General features: G+C 37.0%; 1 protein-coding gene across 7 annotated transcripts in view; it reads right to left on the bottom strand.

Moving 5' to 3' along the window:
• ccny (cyclin Y) overlaps window positions 1–23,033 on the bottom strand; it is a 99,322-nt gene that overhangs the window by 30,093 nt on the left and 46,196 nt on the right. For 2 of the 7 annotated variants that reach the window (XR_013815660.1, XM_079806008.1), the window contains exons 2-6: window positions 11,022–11,096; window positions 10,531–10,551; window positions 3,322–3,356; window positions 2,944–2,967; window positions 708–811 (exon numbers count right to left, since the gene is read on the bottom strand). Coding sequence is in view for 4 of the 7 variants with exons in the window: in XM_079806008.1 (XP_079662134.1) it covers window positions 708–811; window positions 2,944–2,967; window positions 3,322–3,356; window positions 10,531–10,551; window positions 11,022–11,096 (259 nt within the window). In the remaining 3 variants the exon portion in view is untranslated. The remainder of the gene's footprint in view (window positions 1–707; window positions 812–2,943; window positions 2,968–3,321; window positions 3,357–10,530; window positions 10,552–11,021; window positions 11,097–23,033) is intronic. The other 5 variants (XR_013815659.1, XM_079806010.1, XR_013815661.1 and 2 more) reach the window with 3 other exon arrangements.

The following is a 23,033-nucleotide window of genomic DNA, read 5'->3' as shown; positions in this document are numbered from 1 at the left end:
AATAGTAGGTATTAGGATTACTGTGGTTTGGAATTGGTCAAATGTGCCTGGAAAAAAAATATGATCAGAAAATCAACGTGCCTAATAATTCTGCACTCCCTGTATTGCCCCTTTCTTACATTTGAGCCCTTGCCCCTTTGGATTTTTTGCACGTCCCTGCAGGTTAGTGAAGTAAAATAGGCTATAAGCTAGTCACCTTTTAAACTAATGAAAAGCTTAATTTGGATTTTTATGTTCAAAATGTCTATTTCGATCCACAAAACTTGCCTGAAGTCATGGTTTAAGGTTTTTTTTTTTTTTTTTTTATTCCGGAGGTGCATGCCCCCGGACCCCCCGACGAGCGGCTTGGTAACAACCTCCGGCACGTAACCGCACCGCTGCTGGAAAAAATTCTAGGGGAAACACTGCTACAGTATGTATGATTTGTGTAATTCTTGAATTTAATGCCACAAAGGGACACGAGTAAAGAATTTCTTAGAAAATCCATACATCCGCCCATAGACCCTCCCCTTGAATAAATCAGGACAGAAGTGGTTGAAAGTGGACAAAAGAGACGGATTAAAACACCAGGTGTAAACGGGAATGTGTCCCCCTTGTCTACTTGCGATCCGATCAAACAAAACGCATCTTAATACCAGGTGTAAACAGGGCCTTAGATATACCAATCATGCACAGCTCGATAACCGGTACACTGAGGATTCGAGTACCATTTGATGGTGTATTTGAGGTTGGGTTGGCTGACGGTGCTGTCATCCAGGAAGATCGTCGAACAGGAGCTGTACTTGCGTCTCATTGGACCAGACGGATGTTGCTGAAAGACAAGGACACACAGAGTGCAAACTTAAACATCAGTTATTCTCAAACACACACACACACGCACACACACACACACACGCACACACACTTTCAGCAAACAGGCTGCAAATTAGACCACCTGCAGCCCCAAAGAAGCCATTATCATCTCATTTCTACCTGAGTGATTCTCACTTAATGTGCATTAGTGTGGGTAAGAATCCCAATCCAGCAAAACACTAACAAAGTAATGTATTATGCTGCGTTCACACACAAAAAAAAAAAAAAAAAAAAAAAAAAAATATATATATATATATATATATATATATATATATATATATATATATTTTTTTTTTTAAAGAAGCCTCTTAAGAGAATTATGCTGAATATGCTCACAATTTTTGCCCCAGACTTATTTGATAAAAAAATTAAAAATAAGAAAGTTCAAAAGAACAGCATTTATCTGAAATAGAAAGCTTTCAAAATATCTTAAAAACTATTTTTTTTACACAACTGTTTTCAACACTGATAATAATCATAAATGTTTCTTGATCATCAAATCCTCATAGAATGATTTGTGAAGGATCATGTGACACAGAAGACTGGAGTAATGATGATTCAGCTTTGATCACAGGAATAAATTACACTTTACTATATATTCACATAGAAAACAGCTATTTTAAATTGCAATAATATTTCACAATATGACTGTCCGTTTCTACTGTATTTTTGGTTAAATAAATGCAGCCTTGGTGGGCATTAAGATACTTCTTTTAAAAACAAGAAATGTTGATACAGCTTTTATTTTGGCAGAAACACGCAGGAAGACCTTTTATTAATTTATAAATGATTCTCATTCCGAATTTGGGAAGATGTTTTCTGCATGTTGCGTTCTCAAATGATAATTTTGAGCGACTCAAACATATAGTAGCCTACAGAGAAGCATTTACTGCGAACAGAAACTGAAAGCTATGCTGTACTCCGTCCAAAACATGCAGCACGTCAGATAAGCTATTCGCACTAAACCATATCACATTCTATCACACGTAGCACCGTTTCAGCGCTGATTTTTCTCGCACTTTGGACTTTGAACCCTGGCTAACAAGCTAATAGTGTCCAGCCAATGGTGCAGCGAGCTCGTGCAGCGCTGTCAGAATCAATCCGTGCATTTATTAGAAAGCTTTTTTCAAAAAAAGTGCAGTTTATCTAGTAATTGTTTAAGGCCATTTCGCGATTTCAATAAAGCAACATGCAGCATGTAATTTAATGTGCTCTTGGGGGCCCCCTGGTGGCGAAAAGGGCCCTAAGCAGCCGCTTCGTTCGCTTATGCCTTGGGCCGGCTCTGTTAAACATTAATAGCCACACAAATGTGGTCCAGGCAACAATATCAATATCCTAAAAAAATTAAGTTATGAAACTTCCTTTTGCCCTCAGTCAAAACGATTTGGCAGACAACAAATTATAGATTCATGACAACAAAGATCGCCCATTAGATCTGCACAAGACAAATAATATCTCATGTTTAACCACTACAGAGACATCCGGAAACGTCAGAAGGACTGGCTGAGGAAAGGTTGCTCTCGCTGGGGTTAATGAGCGCTGAGCGCCCGGTGGTCGCCTGGATCTCACAACTCCAAAAATGAGCTTTAAACAACTACATTCTCACCTGAAAAAGTCTTAAAACTAAATTTTGTGACACAGTAGTATTTTTAAATTATGCAAGGTTTTTCATCACGCCACTTTACCTCGTGACAGCAGCAAGCAGGCTCCTGATTGGTTAACGCGTCAGACGCGAATTCGCTTCAAATACGTGAATGCACAAAAAGCACCACTCACGCAAGACGCTCAATTCGCATCAAATTTGCGTCATTCGGGCGAACTGGACGAGCAAATGACGCGGAATAGCGTCCATCGCGCCACAAGACCCCCAGACACGCGTCAAGGCGCCTTTCCATTGACTTAACATTGAAATCACTCGCTCCTGACGCTCTATTCGCGTTTGGTGTGAACGCAGCATTATGCAACTTACTAGAAAATGTATAGTCAGATATCAAACTGATAAGCAACATTAATAATGCAAATAAATCCTTACAATGTCAAAACAGATACAATATCAGAGGAAAATAAATAGAGACATGAGCAAATATTTACCTTTGACTCCGCAATGTGTGTTAACTTGCAAAGTAATAAAAGACGTTAAAATAGGAACAAAGCATAAGCTATTCATTGTAAATTTTGTATGACGAGCATGCGGCAATGAAACGAAGAAAATCAAGCCATGCATATTAAATCATCATATAGAATTGAAGTGTTGAACAGAAAAGAAATGCAGTTACTGATGCAACACAAGCCCCGACACTCATGCAAAATTGGTTTCTGCATGCTTATGTGGTGGTTGACTGTTGGGTTTGATTAGTTCTGTGGGTGTTGCGACACTTAGGGAGATGTCTTCAGTGCAGACACAAGCATTATGAGAATCGCACTGCCAGAAGACACATTACCACTGATGTCATCGCTGCTGCTACTTACATGGTTGACGTACAGACTTTTCCGTTTTTCCCGAACTGTAAAGAGAAACGCATAATTAGCGACACTAGCACAACAGTCAATTCAGTTAATTAGAGTAATACAAAAAGACAAGGGCCACAATTACAGTGATGTCAGTAACATCAAGAGGGATGTATCTAACAATCTGTTGGTCGGTATTTCATTATCAACAGCTCGGGGGGGGCAGAGAGAGATGTGAAAGAAAATGACATGTGTTGAAATTCAACTTCTCTAAAAAAGCTGGTTAGCCTCACTTATTTTTGACTATCGGCATTAAAACTTCACCGCTGGTAAGATGAATGTGGATTTAAATTGGACATATGTAGTAGAAATGTGAAATTATTTAGAATTATTCTAGCCTTCTAGACTGAGAGAAGCCAGAAAATGTATTTTTGGCTCATGTGGATGAAAGACATCAACTCCCAGAATGCACTTGCTTTGCGGCCTTACAAAGCCACTCCCAAGCCACGCCTACCGGTTACATCACTTGCCCACCACCCCACCGTCGTTTAATTTTTATTGTTATAGTAATAAAATCATTTAGTTCAGTTAGAGAACAGACATTACAATTAAAAGCTGAACGGGTCTGCTCAATACAGCACGAGCTGAACGAGAGTCGCAGCACAAACACAGCAGGAGTCCGATTTCATTCATCACGAGAGCAAACAGCTGACAGACAAGATGATCGCGGAAGATTTGGTTTCAAAGCGAAATGCAAAAGCACCTATTTAAGTGAGTTTGTCATTGTACTGTTTTGTTAGGGGTGTAACGGTACACAAACTGACGGTTCGGTACATACCTGGATTTTGAAGTCACGGTTCGGTACAGCAGTTTTACAAAATTGCTTTTTATTTATTTTTATTCAACAGTGGTTTCCTGAAAAAATTGTGTCTGTCCTTAAATTAATTCAATTATAACTAAAAGTTTCTTAAAGATAATGCTGTAAACTATATAGGGAGCCCTTACTTATTTTTAGATATAATAATCAACACTTATAAGGTTCACATAAGGCAGTTTTTGCATTAACTTATAAATCTAATTATAATTTTCTCCAATTCGTTGTTGAAATATAATCATTTATACCCAGTGGCTGTCATTTTCATGACAGATTCATTTAAACACATCAATAATCAAGACAGGCTAATATAGTTCATATATTTAGTGAAAGAGTTCATCTCTCTAGTGAACTAACTGGACACTGAATGACTTCTGAGGTAAATGTGATGCTACATGACATTGTTTACAAGGTTTTATTGTCTTTCCGCGGTTGAAACACCGATTGAGCGATTACACGACATATGATACATTTCAGTAAGTTGTAATGTATCCTCAACATACTTTAAGAGATATTAATTTATGTTTATTTCATTAGGAAGAGATGATCGCGTTAACTTGCACGCCGCGCTGCCGTTTGAAGTTGAACTGACGCGTCTATACAGCGCCTATACAGTCACGTCACATTAAAGAGCGCCAAAACAGCATTTATTGTTTGAATTTCATGACAAAATGGACTGAATACTTAATATGTTCATGTGGGAACTCGTATTGAAGTATGTTCTGTGCTTAAAACAAGCCAACTGTTAACTGTCAAAGATTGCATTCGGAAACCGTTCGGTACAAATACGTGTACCGTTATGCTGCGTTCACACCAAACGTGAATAGAGCGTCTGGCGCGAGTGATTTCAATGTTAAGTCAATGGAAAGGCGCGTTGACGCGCGTCTGGGGGTCCCGCGGCACTGAAGGCGCGTTTCGCGCGGCGCGAAGGACGCGAATCCGCCTCATTTGCGCGTCCAGTTCGAGCGAATTGAGCGTCTTGCGCGTTACATGTGAATGGTGCTTTTGTGCATTCATGCGTTTGAAGTGAATTCGCGTCTGATGCCCGAGTTGAAAAATTTGAACTTTGGCGTCAATTCGCGCCGCGTTAACCAATCAGGAGCCTGCTTGCTGCGGTCACGTGGTAAAGTGACGTGATGAGAAACCCTGCATAATTTTAAAATAGAACTATTGTGTCATAAAATGTAGTTTTAAGACTTTTTCAGGTGAGAATGTAGTTGTTTAAAGCTCAAATCTGTGGTTTATTTATAAAGAGAGCGCCTATTTAAAAAAATAATCTTGTGTTTTTCAAGTTGTGAGATCCAGGCAATCACCGGGCAATCACCGCTCATAACCCCGCCGAGAACAGCCTTTCCTCGGCCAGTCCTTCTGACGTCTGCCGCTGGCTCTGATGTCTCTGTAGTGGTTCGTCTTGTGTGGATCTAACGGGCGATCTTTGCTCTCATGAATCTATACTTTGTTGTCTGCCAAATCGTTTTGACTGAGGGCAAAGAGAAGTTTCATAACTTTATATTTTAAGGATATTTAAATATACATGCAGTGAAGATAATGTAGGAGTTGCCTGGACCACATTTGTGTGGCTATTAATGCTTAATATATATGTTTAATGAAAATGAAAAGAGGGAGAGTGGTGTTTTATGACATATTTCTCCTGGAGTGCCTTGAACGCGCGTCAATTTCGCTTCCAACGTTCGATTTCTACGGGCGTCCAATTCACAGCGGACGAGCGAATGCATTCAAAATGTTCGTGCGTGAAACTAGACGCGGTAGACGCGATTTTGACGCTCTATTCGCTTTTGGTGTGAGCGCAGCATTACACCCCTATGTTTTGTTGTTGTTTTTTCATTAAGAATAATAGACTAATGAACCCACAATTCAAGCAACCTGCACCCCAATTGGCGCTAATTCTAAACCGAAACTAAAATGAGCACAACCGCCCTGGGATTCATTCATGGCCGCATTATCATTCATTCACGGCCACACAGTCATTCACAGTGCGTGTCCAGTCTAGCACGTTTTCAGTTCATGCCTATGGAAGCTTAACTTTCATAGGAATTCATTGAAAACACTCGCTTTGCTCCGCATCGCTCCATTATGAATGCCCGAGCAGATGTGCGCATTTTACATTCTGTGAGTGAGATCCCACCCCCTGTGGGCGGGTTGAAAACATGCGGAACAAGCTCCTACTACTGGCTGTAGTCTCTAGCCTCTGGCCAAAAAGTCTGTCCCAAAAAGAGTTTTTTTTTTTTCAGAAATAAAATACAGAAATCTCTCGTCTCAGGGGGACATAAGGGAGGGACGCACGATCATTCGAATATACTACCGGGTTTCTACGGAGTACTGAGTACTACTGAAGTAACCCTTTAAGTGTGGTCCACTTTGGAGCTTATTTTGGCAGAGAACTGACAAATTAAGCTCTATGTATACTTCAGTTTTGACGTGAACGCTGTATGTGCATACAGCTGAACACAGCCTTCCAAAGCAATCCTCTACAGAAACACTGAAGCTCGAATCGCCATAGTACATTTTTCAAAGATACAAATAAAATAATATAAAAATATAGCTGCAAGCAGCCATTAAGGGCCCAAGGACAAAGAAGGCACAACAAGTCATGACTGCTTGGCAGGGAGCATCTAGCCAACAGCAACAATGAGCAATTAAAAGTGTATTAAGATGATTTTAGGCAAAATGCACTGGTAACATAGCAGTTACACTGGTAAGTGGTAACATGATTTAATGGTTTACCACTTTCAACCAATAGGTGGTGCTGTGACCAAATTGATGTGGTGTGTCCAGTGTGAGGTGACAATGACAAATTAGGGATGGGAGATACCACTTATTTTGTTTTCGATAAGATACTTTCAAGGCCAGTATCACCGATACCGATATGATACTTCTAAACTGAACTTTTTAATTATTAAATTTAATAAATTATTAAAATTACTAAGAGTAAAATGGGTAAAGATATACACTTAACATCATATTTGAAAGGTATTTTAACATTCAATAGGCGTTAATTGCAACTTATTACATCATATTTTTAAGTATATTTTAGTTAAAATATGTTTACTTGTAGTGGTAACCATGGAAATCTACAAATAATAGTTGAACTATGGTCACTGTAGTAAAAAATACATTTTAATTTTCATAAGGGACTGCCAGTGACAGGATGTTGCACCCATAAAATGCAACCTTTTCATTCTGACATGATTTATATTAACATTAGTTACAGAATAGAACACGATCAATATCAACTTTTAACATTATACTTTTAAAAAGTTGTAATTGCACTATGTCGGCTACAATTTTTATTTGTTTATTGTGAAATAAGTCAAACATATGTTTTTTTCATCTTCAGATGAGTATTGTTCTGGGCTACGTTTCCAAAATCAATGGTTTCTTATGATAGTTTTGGGACACGCATCAATGTTTGTATACAGTGTCGAACGCTCTCTCTGTGATTGATTGGTTCTGTCTTGCAGCATTTGCGTGCGTTCAGATCATGGTTCAGATGAGCAGGAAAATAGTCCCATACACAACTATTCGGTAACATAGGTTATTTGTATTGTAAGCATAAAATAATCTCTTTAAATAAACTAAATTACCGGGACTAAATTTATTTGAGTATCGATACTTTTCGATGCTCAAATCAGCATCGATATATAGATATTTCATATCGATACGCCCATCCCTATGACACATACAAAGTTTGGTGTCAATATGCTACAGAGATACGGCCACAGAGTCATTCTGGCATCATGCCTCAACTTTGTTGCTACGCTATATACGAAAATGGTTGTCTATCAACACAAAATTTTTGCCATGGTACCGATTCAGTATCGGTATTGAGGTATTTTACTCTGGTATCGTATCGAAGTCTTAATTTTGGTATCGTGACAACACTATTCTATATAAAAAGTATTTGCTGATATTTTCTTTTTTTTTGTTATGTTGGTTTACAAATTTGTACCTTTTTACATTTTTACTCTTTTAGTTGTACATTTTGTCAAGGGCTTGTTTACATCTATACGTTTTTTTATTGTAGACTACTGAAGGCCAACGTTGCAAGTTAAATTAAATGTTTTTAAGTAAAATTGTTGAAAATTGTGATAAATTAGTCGATTGATTAATCGATAAATTAGTCGATAGATTAATCGATATAAAAATAGTCGTTAGTGGCAGCCCTAATCAGTTCATTACAATACACTAATTTAATCTCAAGTTATTAGCATTTTTGAAAATTTCAATATATCTTCTGACCACAAAATCATAATAATTAGAGATGCATCGATTGATCGGCCAGGGATCGGAATTGGCCGATTTTCTGCATGATCGGCCTGATTGGTGATCGGCCAATCAGTCTCACGTGTCTCCGATTTTGAGCCGATCCGTCTACATGCGGCTGTGAGCACGAGTGCGGCCGCGACGTTGACGTCACAGCCACGCTCGCGCTCACAGCCACATGCAAACATGTCGTTGGCTTGGAAGTTTTTTACTGTGAGCAAAGACGACACTAATGATGCCATTTGTAAAACTTGTAAAGTTAAAATAAACCGCGGGGGAACCACCAGGAAAGCGCACAACACGACAAACCTAATTAGACACTTAAAACTCCATCACCCCGTGGAACATGCCCAGTTTGAAGAAGGTAACGTTAGTAAAGGTAAAACGGCTAAAGCTGGCCAGAGCTCAGAGCCAGCCACAGGTCTGCAGCCTCTCCTATCTTTCCTTGGTATAAGCAGCGAAAAGACCGAAGCAATTACAAAGAAATTATGGACTTCATGGCACTGGATGACCAGCCGAACGCGTGAACCGTCCCTTCATGAAAATTTACAGTTTCATTTGAGAAAACTGTTATTTCATGAACAAATAGTAATAATAATACGTCTCTACTAATAATAATAATTATGCCTAGATGGTTGATTATTTTTCACTTGATATTTTTTTGTAAACAATATTTACTTTTAAACAGCATACAGCCTTTAAATGTTTATGTATTATTTACTTATAATGATTATCATAAATAATAAACTAAATACATTTAATATATTTTTTTTTAAATGGTTAAATAAAAAATTAAAAAATATATAAATACATTTAGCTGTGGTACTGAAATTGGTACAGAGTACCGTAAAATTTGTATGGTATTGGTACCGACTACTGGAATTTTGGTACCGTGACATCCCTAGCTGGCAACATTTATTACCCAATCACTGAACTATTATTAGGAGGAGTATTGTACACTTCAGGTTTGTTCATTCATAGGATCTTTTGACTTTTGTAAGACAAGTAAAAAAGAGAAAAAGGTCGATTTATAATGTTTTGTTTCATAAAGCAACTGCTTTTCAGTTATTTGTTATTTCTACTTCTTTCCAGGCACAGAACACTTAGTTTTTGAGAGTTGTTTAAGTGAGAGAAGATCCTGTTGTAATGTTTAATAATTTATTTTATAACAAAAGAAAAAGTGGATTTTTGTTTGTATATGCTTCCAATTATAGTTCTTAGAAAGAAAATGGGAATCGGCAAAAATCGGTATCGCCCGATCTCATTAACAAAAACTCGGAATCGGCCAAGAAAATTACAATCGGTGCATCTCTAATAATAATCATCTTTTGACCTTTGCAGTGTGTTCAAGCTCAACATTGTGGCCCAGATGATTTGTTTCAAGATGACATGACATTGTGAAATCATAATACTTTTTTATTTAAAATGACCACTATTGTATCTGTGGGCAGGGACAGTTATTTTGTCTTTTAGAGAGACTGCATGGGAAAATGAAGAGCCAGTTTTTGACGCAATGTGTGTGTTGATGTGGGATGGACTCACTTTTGAAATCCCTAGAGTCCGACACCCCTCACACACACAAACACAAATATTAAAGCTAATGTATGACTAATGACTATTCTCAGATTAGCAGTTATATGTTCATCTATTTATCTAGACTACAGCACTAGAGACCTACAGATGACAGCACAGCATACACACAAACAGCTGCGCAGCCAGGCCAACGGGACAGATTTAACACTAGCAACATGCATAACCCCTTAATGCCACTAAATGAATGTGTTCAAGATTAATGCTGTCAGAAAACACTGCTGTGATTTTTATTAAATGACATTAATCTGAAAAAGCTGTTGCCCCATTAAGCAGCTTCAATGTAGTTAGCTACTTTTTGGTGTAGCTAACTACAAAGGGTAGCGTCACTGCAGTTCAATTGAGTAGCTCGCTGCTTATCAAAGTAGATCCCTGAACAAAAAACAGCTTAAAGCATAAAATCAAACTACAGACATTATGAATCTATAAAGCTTCAGCACAGCACAGCAGCAGACTAACAAACACGCCGAGATCAAACGTACCTTTCTTGTTGGGTAAAAGAACTGAAAAACAAGAAGGTTTCTAAATTAAATCTGAGCATGGATAACAAGGCTGACATTTACCCGTCCCCGACTTTACAGTGCATACGCCACTAATTGCGTTTTGTCACTGGAACCACGAGACGTCCGATAGACCACAGTCACAAAACATCTCACTAACTATTCCCTGAGAAACCAGGAGAATATCAGAACATTAGCCTGGGTAGAAATATCGCCCACTGGGAAGAGCTGACAGTTAACAAAGCATCATCACCAAGGGGCATCGTGTTAAATCAAACTCTTATTGAAAGTTTTCTCTGTGGAGGGAATGTTTGGTCTGACTCAGTTACGGCCATCTGTGCGCTTCGTTTGGATCAGACCGAAGCAATCCTGACTGTAGTTTGGTTTTAATTAACGTTCCCTTCCAGCATCCGGTCTTAAGGGGAGGCTGTCCCACTCGACCTGTGAGTCAGAAGATGTGGAGTCTCGCTCACCGTCTGTTTGAGACTTGCTGAGAAAGATGGTGCTGGCGCGCGGATGGTCCGAAGGATTGTACTCCATGTTGAGCTCTGAGGAGAGAAACAGAGAAAGACCATTTGTTATTCAAGACTGAGGCTTGAGCTACTATTTGAGTATTACTAGAATAGGCAAAATTGGGAAACATTAGTCAGGCAAGCCACAGCATTTATTGAGTGGTTGTAGCGTACATAATTAGATTAGGGATGCACCGGTTGACCGGCCAGAAACCAGTTTTCTTTGTATTTTTCTGCCGATTTTTACGGAAGTGCGCCCGCGTGCACATACGCCTATATTGCAATCATTCACGAACATGTCACTTGTGTGTTACAAACGGAACCTGAAGAACTGAGGGAAGAGACGAGATACGCTGAAGGGAATGAAGAGCCGCTTTCCTGCCCGAGCTGAAGTTGCGCGAGCTTACCTCCGCGCCTGCACAAGTATAGATAGTGAGCGTTTGTTCAGCTCAGCTTCTCACGTGTTGGATCGGATGGGAACGAAACAGACTAACTTGTGAAAAAGCCGAAATACTTCTTTTTGTAGCCTAAAGAAGAACATGCATGCACTTTTTAAATGAAATACTATCAGTTCTGTAGCCTATAGGATGATCATTTTTATATGGTAACACTTTAGAATAATGGTCATTAGTTAACATTAGTAACTTCATTAGTTAACATTAACTAATAATGAACTGCACTTATAAAGCGTTTATTAATCTTTGTTAATGTTAATTTCAACATTTACTAATGAGAGATAACTGCATTATTAAAATCTTGTTAACGTTAGTAAATGCACTGTGAACTAACATGAACAAACCATGAACAGCTGGATTTATATTAACTAACGTTAACAAAGATGAACAAATACAGTAACAAATGTACTGCTCATGGTTAGTTCATGTTAGTTAATACATTAACTAATGTTAACTAATGACTATTATTCTAAAGTGTTACCTTTTATTTTACCTTAAAATTACATTGACTTAATTTGATTTAAAAAGCACCTGCTGTAGCATCTTAGTTTTTTTCGTTGCACTAAACATTATTTGATTTAACATTTTGGAACAATTATATACTTTGGTTTTATTTAATTTCACTGGTAAAGACTTTTTTTTCTTTACACTGAATTTAAAAACAAATGCTGATTTAAGTAACATCTTTGTTTGGATTGCAGAATATGCAGTTGTTGCCTTTAATTTCACCTTTCAGCCTTTTAATTTCCAATTCAATTTCCTGTTAATTTCAGATTGCGTACTTGTTTTCATTAGCCAAAAGCCAATTTAGCCTGTTAAATACCAAATAAACATCTTGTTCATGTATACTTTCATTCTTTTATTGTGTAAAAAAATTTTCTTAAAATAAATCGGAAATCTGTATCGGAATCGGCCAGTTTTCTTGAAAAAAATCGTTATCGGAATCGGCCATGTAAAATCATGATCGGTGCATCACTAAATTAGATATTACAAAATACTGAATGTGAATAATATTATGACAGTATCTAAAAGGATATTGTGGTATACACTATCCTATATATGCTCTGCTTGTAAACTGCATATTTCGGCAATTGTCATAGATCATTTTAATACTAAACAATAAAAAAATGTCAATACTGTGCAATGTAGGATGAAAGATAGCAGCAATGTACAGTAATGTGTATGTTTTTACCCTGCTATGCCATTACACCAACACTAGGGGGCAGACCTATGATTATGGGACCATGGACCATTTGTGCAGTATGAAGTGGATGAGGGAATACAACACTTAAATCATTTTTACAGTAACATATGATTCAATATACATACTATATTTATTTTTATTTTTATATTAACATATATATTAGCAATATTTATAACATTTATTATACACTTTATTGTATTGTTGCCAGCCATCTATTCCAGTCATCACCAAGACACAGAAACTTCCTTTTTTATTATAACATGTACTATACATTTTTTATAATATATATTTATTTTGTTTATTTTTTTATGTATTTTATTGAGTTATTATTTTTTTATTTTATGTGAATATTTAGAAACTTCCTTTCTGCTAATTTTCCCATAGATTCCTGCCCTTTCAGACGGATACACACACACACACACACACACACACACACACACACACACACACACACACACACACACACACACACACACACACACACACACACACACACACACACACACACACACACACACACACACACACACACACACACACACACACACACACACACTAACACACACATGATGTCATCAGAGGAAAGGGCTGTGGCACACCCCGACCAGGAAACAAGGAACCCAGAGTTCATAACCTCTAAAAACCAAAAGAGCCGATACTAGAGACATCATCATCATCATCATCATCATCATCATCATCAGTTACTGCAGCGTTTGCGTTACACACTGAGATTTGCGAAACGGAACAAAATCGTGACTCTGAAATAACACCGTTTCACAGACGCGGGCCGCTGTATTGTGTTTTAAGTCTTTTGAAGCAGTGTTTTTTATGCGGAAGAGCCACTTGAATCTCAAATGAGCTTCGACCGCGAGACGTATGAAGCACTCTGAGGTGCAGAGCAAAGACTGATTAATAAAACATGGAGCCATGTGGGAGAGAAAGGTGGATATGGATGAAAAAGAGGAAAGAACTGTGAATGTGCTGCTGATCTCAGAGAGGGTTACGGGTAGCTGGACACACACACACACTGTAATATTAATGTTTTTATTGAGAAAAAAAAAGTGCACACTCATGGCAGTGCGTGTGGTAACAAGAGTTTTTTCAATGGGATTGAGTCATTTCCTCTTTTCCTGTGACCCGCCCTCAGTATATTGTGAAGAGGGGCTGGAGCGTTCGGAGGGGGTCCCCATGACTTCCTCACAGGAAAGAGCTTCAACACGCACTTACCAAGCACACTGGAGCGAGTACAAATCTGTATGTAGAACATCTTTCAAGCATGTGCAAAAATACATGTTTAGGGCCCAATGAAATCTGAATTCAGTTTGTCCTTTCCCATTAAAGGAGTGTCTATTCACACCAAGTGCAAATAGCGTGCCTTTTGGTGGCAAGTGCTATTCACACTAGCTCCGCCTAACAATGCCTGGTTGAGCCAAACAAGATAAAAAGAAAAGATGTACAATGTCCTCAGTGGTGTAGTCAGTAAAGCGTAAGGCTTAGGGATCTTGGTTTTGACACGATCGACGCGGGTTCAAATCCGTCTGTTGCAGAGCTCGCTCTTCTCCCTTTTCCCCATCACATATCACATCGGAAAGGCCTTTACTTTCAATAAAAATTAAGACAATTTTCTAAGCGCCTAACAAAATGTTTAATAATAATAGGGTAGGGTTAGGCCGGGGTAGGGTGTAGGGAAGGCTTCTATTGTCCGATTAATGCGGCATCCATTTAATCATTTGAATAAATATAATAACTTACTCTGTGTTATTCTGTACCTATTATGCAAAATTCACTTTTACAAGGTGTTTGAACATAAATGTGTGTTGGTAGTGTGTGTACACAACCACCCTATAAATGGTAAAAATCCACCCACTCCTTTTTTTTAGGTGGGGAGCAGCCGCTCATTTGCATTTAAAGGAGACGAACACAAAACAGCTAATTTTTCTCAAACCCCCCAAAAATTGCATTTTCAAAATGGTATATTAAATTATCTGTTAATAATTTTGACAGGGGACACCTGAGACTTATATTACATATTGTAAAAGGGGTATAATAGGTGCCCTTTAATGTACAACAATACTGAGGTGCAAAAAGTATGTATCTGTCAAAATAAACAATGTTAGTATTTACACATTTTACAAAGAACTGCTACTTTTACATGGTGTAAATAGAATATAATCACTATTTTCACTTAGTATGCTATTTCACTTAGTAAATAACATCTACAGCTATTTGAACTTAGTGTAAATATCATCTATCGCCAAGAAAATTTTATTTTCACTTAGTGAAAATAGCCGCTGCCTTCGATTAATCGGTTCAAAATGTGGTATTTTACATTATTATGTGGTATTTTACATTCTATAAATGTTTTAGCAAAGGCATTAACGCTATGAAGGATCTGAGCCAATTGCTCATATTTATTCTTAATCGATACTGCAAAATATTTATCAATTAGGTCAATGAATGTTTCTGACCTGAATTACAGCTCTACCCCAGTTAACAGCACCAGCTGTGGCCTGTCTTGGGCTCGGCTCATTGGCCAGCGCAGGCTGGCATCGTGCCCTGCAGTCTGCCTGGCATCAATGCCCGCAGCTGTCAACATTTCCCCTGTAGTGACGGACAAATGTGCATGTACACACTCAAGAAAAGCAAAGCCACATGAGGTGGACATCCAGGACTAGACTAGATGGACGGCCAGTGGCCACTCACTTGCGTATGACAGTTTTTTTCCACATCGTTTTGAAAAATTCTTCTGCTCTATTAAGATGATTTGCTGCAGAATCAAGCCAGCTGCTTTGGTTTTCTTGTAAAAGAGCTTCCTGAACTCTAGACGACACGAGACCCTGATGTTCTACTCATCTATCCAAACACAAGCTTTTTTGGAAACCATGTACATCGCAGTATGCAATACTTCTTTAAAAATCAAATGTTAATGATGTGATTTTTTGGATAATCATATTTTCACACACAAACGGCTCTGAATCTTGCCAAGTTCATTCCAGTCACCCAGATGGGTCGAAAGGCCGCTTTCTGCAAATCCCTGGATGGGAGGAACTGGGGTTTCATGGCTGATGTGAGGCTCAAAAGATAAGAAGTAGTTTTCTGAATTAATTCAGCAGCGCTGCAGAGCATGTAGAAGCCAAATCTGTTCATCTCAGTGAGCAATAGCACTGCGGTGGGGATTTCACCTGTTCATGCCCAACATCCGCTTTCTTAAGCAGTGAAAAAAACTACTTTAATGGAAACTGAATGATAAAAGAATGACTTTGATACAACCCCTATACAAATGTGTTTGGATCATTCTGGAAGATTCATTGCAAAGGTTATTGATTCGATATTGTTCAATATCATGCAAACCAAGACTGATGATTTTTCCTTAGCTATAATGATTGACATCTTTCCAAAATTGGTCTAAATCATGGCCAAAACCACTGAGCACAAGCTTACAGGCTCATTCATAGCAAAAACGATAACCATAAAGTATTAAAAAGAGACAGGCTCTAACTGAGAATAGCCACAACATAGAGTATTGATATAGTAATGATACGATTAGAATCACTTTCAGAGCTATTTTCAGCTGATAAAAACATTGACAGCCAAATCATATCCACTTTAACCGGAATGCTGCAGTTACGTAGCCTGACAAGCCAGACCCACATCAAGATGTTGGGTCTGGGAACTCACCATTGGCAGGGCTTAATCCGAGGGGCGGGATAAACGGTTGTCTTTCAAATTCCCTCTGCACGCAATAGGATAGGGCTACAACCAAGCAGAGCAACGAAGAAGGTGAAGTGGAGCTAGTTGATAGATTAAACTTTCGCCGTATCCGGTCGGCAAAACTCCGAACACACCTTACTTTCTTAAGAATGACTTCAGTTCCATTCTTTGTTCTTTTCTCAAAGAAAAGCTTAACCCCAAAACACACACACACACACGTACACACATACACGTACACGCACATGCATATAATTTCGACCACGGCTTGGTTGCGTTAGTTGTGTAGTAGTTCTGTGTTAAGGGTGTGACATTTTCCAAACACGCTCAAAGCGGCTGACCAACCAACACACTGATCCAGCCAACCAATAAGAGCACATTGTGCTTTTCAGAAGGAAGGTCTTCACAGAGACAGGAACTAAACAGAGCGTTACAGACAGACTGTGAAGAGAGGAGCAGCAATAATGTCAAATATGTGAAGCATAATGTGTTTTTTGAACATTCAAGTATGAAAATCTATTATAGTATACCAGAAAAACAAAATCAAGACTTTGAAAAGGGTAATATAGGTCCTTATTAAAATGTAGAGGCAATAATTTTAACTCAACATGTGTCTAAATACTGTATTGAGATAAATCAATTCATTTTCAAAAGCAATATACCATCAAAAGCATGTGGATATACTTCCACAATCAATACAACAACAAGAGGAAATATTGTAATAAAAGATCAAGATGATGGGACAATAAATCATCCATTGTGTGTGTGTGTGTGTGTGTGTGTGTGTGTGTGTGTGTGTGTGTGTGTGTGTGTGTGTGTGTGTGTACAGCTGGTGTCAGAGGCGAGATTACAGGACACTTTCTGGGCATCACGCCCACAGCACGCAAACACAAACACACACACAAACATACAAATATACACACAAAGCCCTCAGTGGAAAGTGGCAAAAGTGCCACGAGAAGTCATACACAATTACCAAACACTGACCCAGAGCCACATGACAAGACCAAAAAGGTCTATTTGTCACATGAGCTACTCAAGGAAGTTTTGAAACATGTACTTCCTTTTTCATGAAGACATAGCTGCTCTATCGTTGATGTCCCTCTCTTTCACTGTCTTTAATTGATTTAGCGGTTTGTTACATTTACACACAATTCTGAGACAGTTTTGAGTCAATAGTTATGTTTCCACCCACAGTTGTGAATGTAACTTAGGTGCAAAATTGGAATATTGCATAAAACATTTGTGAATAAAGCAGTGTTTCCATCCCCTGTGTTGAAGAGAACAAAATCGTCACTTCCTGAAAAAATTGCGCAAAATATCTATAATAAAACTGGAAGATGGTGCAATCGGAGAAGCCACCGTGGCTCTGGGAGGGAATTAAACCAAATCAAACTTTGGTGACTGACTTTGGCTCAGGCATTTCAGAATGACCAAACTAACATTTGAGATGATGTGCGATGCCATTGGTCAACTGATCCAGTTATCCAATCACATCCACTGCTGAGGCAAAGTCACGTTTTTTGTTGCACATTGAGGGATTTATTAAGTAAATGTGTTTCCAGTATTCCAGTATGCGCATGTCTTATCAAATACAAAATAAAAAAATGTATCTGTCTTAATTGAGCGGATAGAATTTATGTGCATCTTGGCGTTTCCATCCAGTGTTTTTTATGTAATATGCGCATAAAATTGGGGGTTAGAAACAGAGCTATTGTGCCAGATGTTGACAGTTACCACATAAAATAATTTCAACTTGCCCATCTACTTGTTAAAACAAGCAAAAACTGTTTAAAGTGACGTCTAAAGTGGGCCCCACTTTATATTGGTGGCCTTAACTACTATGTACTTACATCAAAAAATAAGTACAATGTAGTTATTGTGTTCATATTGTATTGCAACACACTTTTGCTGATATTGAGGTGGATACAGGTAAAGTTAGGGACAGGTGTGGTGATATGGGTAAGTTTAAGGGTAGGGTTTGGTGTAAGGAAAGTGTCAAAAGTGTTATTATAAATGTAACTACAGAAATAAATTACAGATGTAATCACATGCAGCTAATTTAAAAAATGTAAGTACAATGTAAAAACATGTATGTACACAATAAGTGCATTGTATCAAATGATTAATTCAAATGTTAGTACATAGTAGTTAAGGCCACCTTATATAGAAGTGGGTGCAAAAATGTTAACTAATTATTGAATTTTTTTAGGTTTGGGATTAACCCTAACATTAAAAACAATGTTGTTGTTTTTTTACATAAATCCTGACATTAAAACTCACACATTAAATTCCCCAAACTATGCAGAATCAACCTAAAATAAGAGAAATGTAAAATGTTTAAATGTAAAATGTTTAAAAGTACTCTATTAAATGATTCTTCTTCCAGTATCTAAATAAAAATGTGTAATATAGCCATTCAACATTTATTTGATGCACTTAACATATTTGTATTTTCGTAAAAAAAACAAAAACACATTTAGTACTACTGTTTTTTATTTTGTATTAATTAACAAATTCCAGAGCTTGATCAAACATTTAACAACTTTTAATTTAAATAAACCATCACAAACACTACAATACATTTCACAGTTAGCTTTGCCTTTACTTAGTGTGAAATATGTTTCTCCTCTCTGTTCGAAGAAGAACATATTTTGTCCACTTATTAGATTATTAACACTAGGGCTGCCATTAACGACTATTTTTTTTAGGGATGCACGATATATCGGCAACATATCGTTATCGGCCGATAAATGATTATTTGTGATGTTATCGTTATCGGTCCAATAAGAAAATTTGACCGATATAGTCAAGCCGATAGATAATGTATTATTTCCTTCAGCTGAGACGGACGCGCTGTCTACCATGATGGGTTTGAATTGCTCTAAATATGTTTGGAATCACTTCGAAAAGGAAAATACAGTTATGTGCAACATGTGCAGCGCAAGTCTTCTATAATCTACATAAAATGATAATGAGAATAGAATAGGCTGTAAAAGAGCGTTGTGTTTCAGCGCGTTTGTTGAGGGAAGAGCGCGCCCACGGAGTTACACCTTCATGACGAGCACAGTCAAGTTCGCTTGTGCATTCACAGCCTTTTGTGCCATTGTAAGTTGTAATATTATATTTATTATTATTCTGTGTATGTAATATCATATAGGATGCGTTTGGTTAAGTTAATAAACGATGCAGTAAAGCACTTCATTGTACCGGTCTTTAGCTTCAGCGCGCGCCCACGGAGTTACACCTTCATGACGAGCACAGTCAAGTTTGCTTGTGCATTCACAGCCTTTTGTGCCATTGTAAGTTGTAATATTATATTTATTATTTTGTGTATATAATCCCATATAGGATGCGTTTGGTTGAGTTAATTAACGATGCAGTAAAGCACTTCATTGTACCGGCGCGCGCATTTCAAACAGAAATGCACAGCATTAATAACTACTGGGACTGTCCTATACATAACACTGCAATGAGAATATTTCTGTTATAAAACGTAGTGAATTCTCTGGGTTTAGTTGTTTTTCAGCGCGCTGTTGTGGGAAGCGTCAACAACGCATTCTGACCAGCACAGTCAAGTTCGCTTGTGCATTCGCGTCATTTTAAGCATATGTAAGTCGTAATATTACGTTTTTGTAGTATAAACATCTGATTAAAGTCATATAGGATGTGTTTCGTTAAGTCAATAACCCGCAGTGCTTCACTGTACCGGTGATCATCTTACGTTTCAGCACGCTCTCAAACAGGGGAAGAGCATCCACAGGAGTTATAACCCTTCACCTATGCGTGATTTTGTGCTAATATAAGTTGTAATATTATATTTATTTTGTATAAATATCTGATTGTTCTCATATATGATGCGTTTAGTTGTTCATTAAACTTCTAAGCGCTTCAGTTTATGGTTGTTCGTTCATTCTCTCCAGCTTCAGCGCGCTCTCAAACAGCAACATTATTCCTAGTAGACTAGACTAATATTACAGATGTTTACTATTACTGTAATATTAAACATATTTTTTTTTTCAAAAACACAGAAGCATTAATTTTTATAATTAGCACTTTTATTGTTCTCGTATCATTTCCATCAACAATATGGTTTGATTAAAACCATTTCTTTATCGTCTGTGCGGAGGTTATTTCATGCACTTGCATTCTGATTCTTTATTATGCAGCCTCAGTAATGCTGTTCAATTACTTGTTTGCATTATTTAGGTATATTATTTGTATTTTTTAGACAATATAATTTTTGGTAACATTTTACAAATAAGGTCTCATTTTATTAATGCATTAACTATCATGAACAAACAGAGAGCAATAACCTTTGTTTCTTTTAGTAATAAAATGTTTGTGTTTGTAACAGTCCATTCACAGTTCATACCTAATGTTAAAAGACACAACTTTGGGTCTGAATATGTTGAGATTAACATGAACTAAAATTAATAAATCCTGTTGAAGTATTGTTCATTCATTGTTGGTTAACTAATACTAACAAAAATTAAACCTTATTGTAAAGTGTTAAAAAAAAAAATTTGGCCATAGGAGTGTAAAATTTATTTGAAAAGGTAAGGAATCTCACACTGGTTCAAATAGGCTACTGTAGTGTATAGGTTTGATTAATGTTGAAGTGTTTGGGACATGGCTTTTAATGGTGAGCCTTTTGTTTTTGTAATCAGACTCTCGGAGTTTATTAAAATTTGTATTTAGATTTATCGGCCAATATATCGGTTATCGGCTTTCAAATATTAAGAATTATCGGTTATCGGTATCGGCCAAAATGTTCATATCGGTGCATCCCTAATTTTTTTTATCGATTAATCTATTGACTAATGTATCGATTAATCGATCAACTAACTATTTTACTTAAAAACATTTAATTTAACTTGCAATGTTGGCCTTCAGTGGCCTTCACTACTATAAAAAAGTATAAATGTAAACAAGCCCTTGACAAAATGTAAAACTAAAAGAGTAAAAGTGTAAAAAGGTAAAAATTTGTAAACCAACATAACAAAAACAAAAAGAATATCAGCAAATAATTTTTATATCGAATAGTGTTGTCACGATACCAAAATTATGACTTCGATATGATCCCAGACAAAAATACCTAAATACCGATACTGAATCCATTCCATGGCAAAAAACTGTAATAGTAATTGAATAATATGACAGAACTTACTATTCATTGTTTTATCATTGTTTTAGGGTTAACCCCCATAAATAAGTAATAAATCATTACTTACTGTAAAAAAAAAAAAAAAAATGTAGTTTCAATATTTGTATGTAAGGATCTGTAGAATTAAAGGCACAGTTCACCCAAAAATGCTATCTTTGGAGGGGTCTGAGAGCTCTCGGATTTCATCAGAAATATCTTCATTTGTGTTACAAAGATGAACGAAGATCTTACGGGTTTGCAACAACATGAGGTTGAGTAATTAATCACAAAATGTTTATTTTGGGGTGAACTGACCCTTTAAAATGTATGTTGGTATCACATAACCATGAAGTTCAAAGCAGAACAACAGTCTGACTGCTAAATGTGTTATTATTTCATATGAATAATCTTATAATAATATCACTACATGCAAATATTTCCAATTAACATACATTATTAATTCATATATTAATACTTTAAAACACAAAATGCACAGTACGTACGTTTTTGTAAACAATTTTGATTTGTGTTTAAAACGTAGGGTCTTTTTTTTTTTTACCAGAAAATTCTTTGGCGTCCCGTTAGCTGCACTTTAAAGTCTCCAGGGTGTGAGATTTCTGAGAAAACAGCATCTGAGAGCACATGGAGCATAATGGAGGTGTTCAGGCTTCAGTGAGCTCTGTGCTGATGCTGAGAGACTGAACACACTGAACTCACTGAACCCACACAAGACACCAGCCTGCTATTCTCTCACTCACACTGGGAGGATGCAAATCTGGACAATGCTCACTAATAGAGCTGTGCTAACCGGACTCTCGGCTGAACAAACATGTTAGTGGGATTGCTAAGACAAGCATATTAATATGCTCATCATTTGTGCCAATGTTATTTTAGTATTATTTATTTTAGCTACTGTTATAGTATTTATTCATATTTTGAATACGCTTTTTTATTGTCAGTTTTCATTTTAATTTAAAGAAATTTCTCATTTTTATTTAGGCTAGTTTTTTTTAAATATTTCCATTTTGCTTTCATTTACTTAAATTTTGGTTTGATTCATTTCAGTGTACTTCAACTTATTTCAGTTAAATCGACAACGCTTCATTTCTAATTGTTTGGTCATACTTTTTTTCAGCTTTATTTCAACAATTTATTTTATTTCACTTTATTCCAACTATTAATTTTAATATCTTTAGTGTTAGTTAATAGTTACAACTCTGGTTTGTGCTACAGGCATGGATGATGCTTTAAATAATGAGAGTTATTAACAAGAGGCATGCTATTATTTTTCTAATCTGACCTTGCAATAATTTGCAGCTGGCACCTGATAAAATGTTAATAAATAAATAAATAACTGAGTGTATATTATACTGCATGAAATATGAGAATTTGACACCACTCTTTGAATTAGGTAATGAAGAACAATACTGTTTAATAAACAATACATTTTAAGTTTATTG

The sequence above is a fragment of the Gobio gobio genome (genome assembly GCF_949357685.1).
Source record: "Gobio gobio genome assembly, chromosome: 23".
Classification (NCBI taxonomy): domain Eukaryota; kingdom Metazoa; phylum Chordata; class Actinopteri; order Cypriniformes; family Gobionidae; genus Gobio; species Gobio gobio.
Note: the sequence above shows the minus strand (reverse complement) of the source record. Positions and strands in the feature narration are given on the sequence as shown.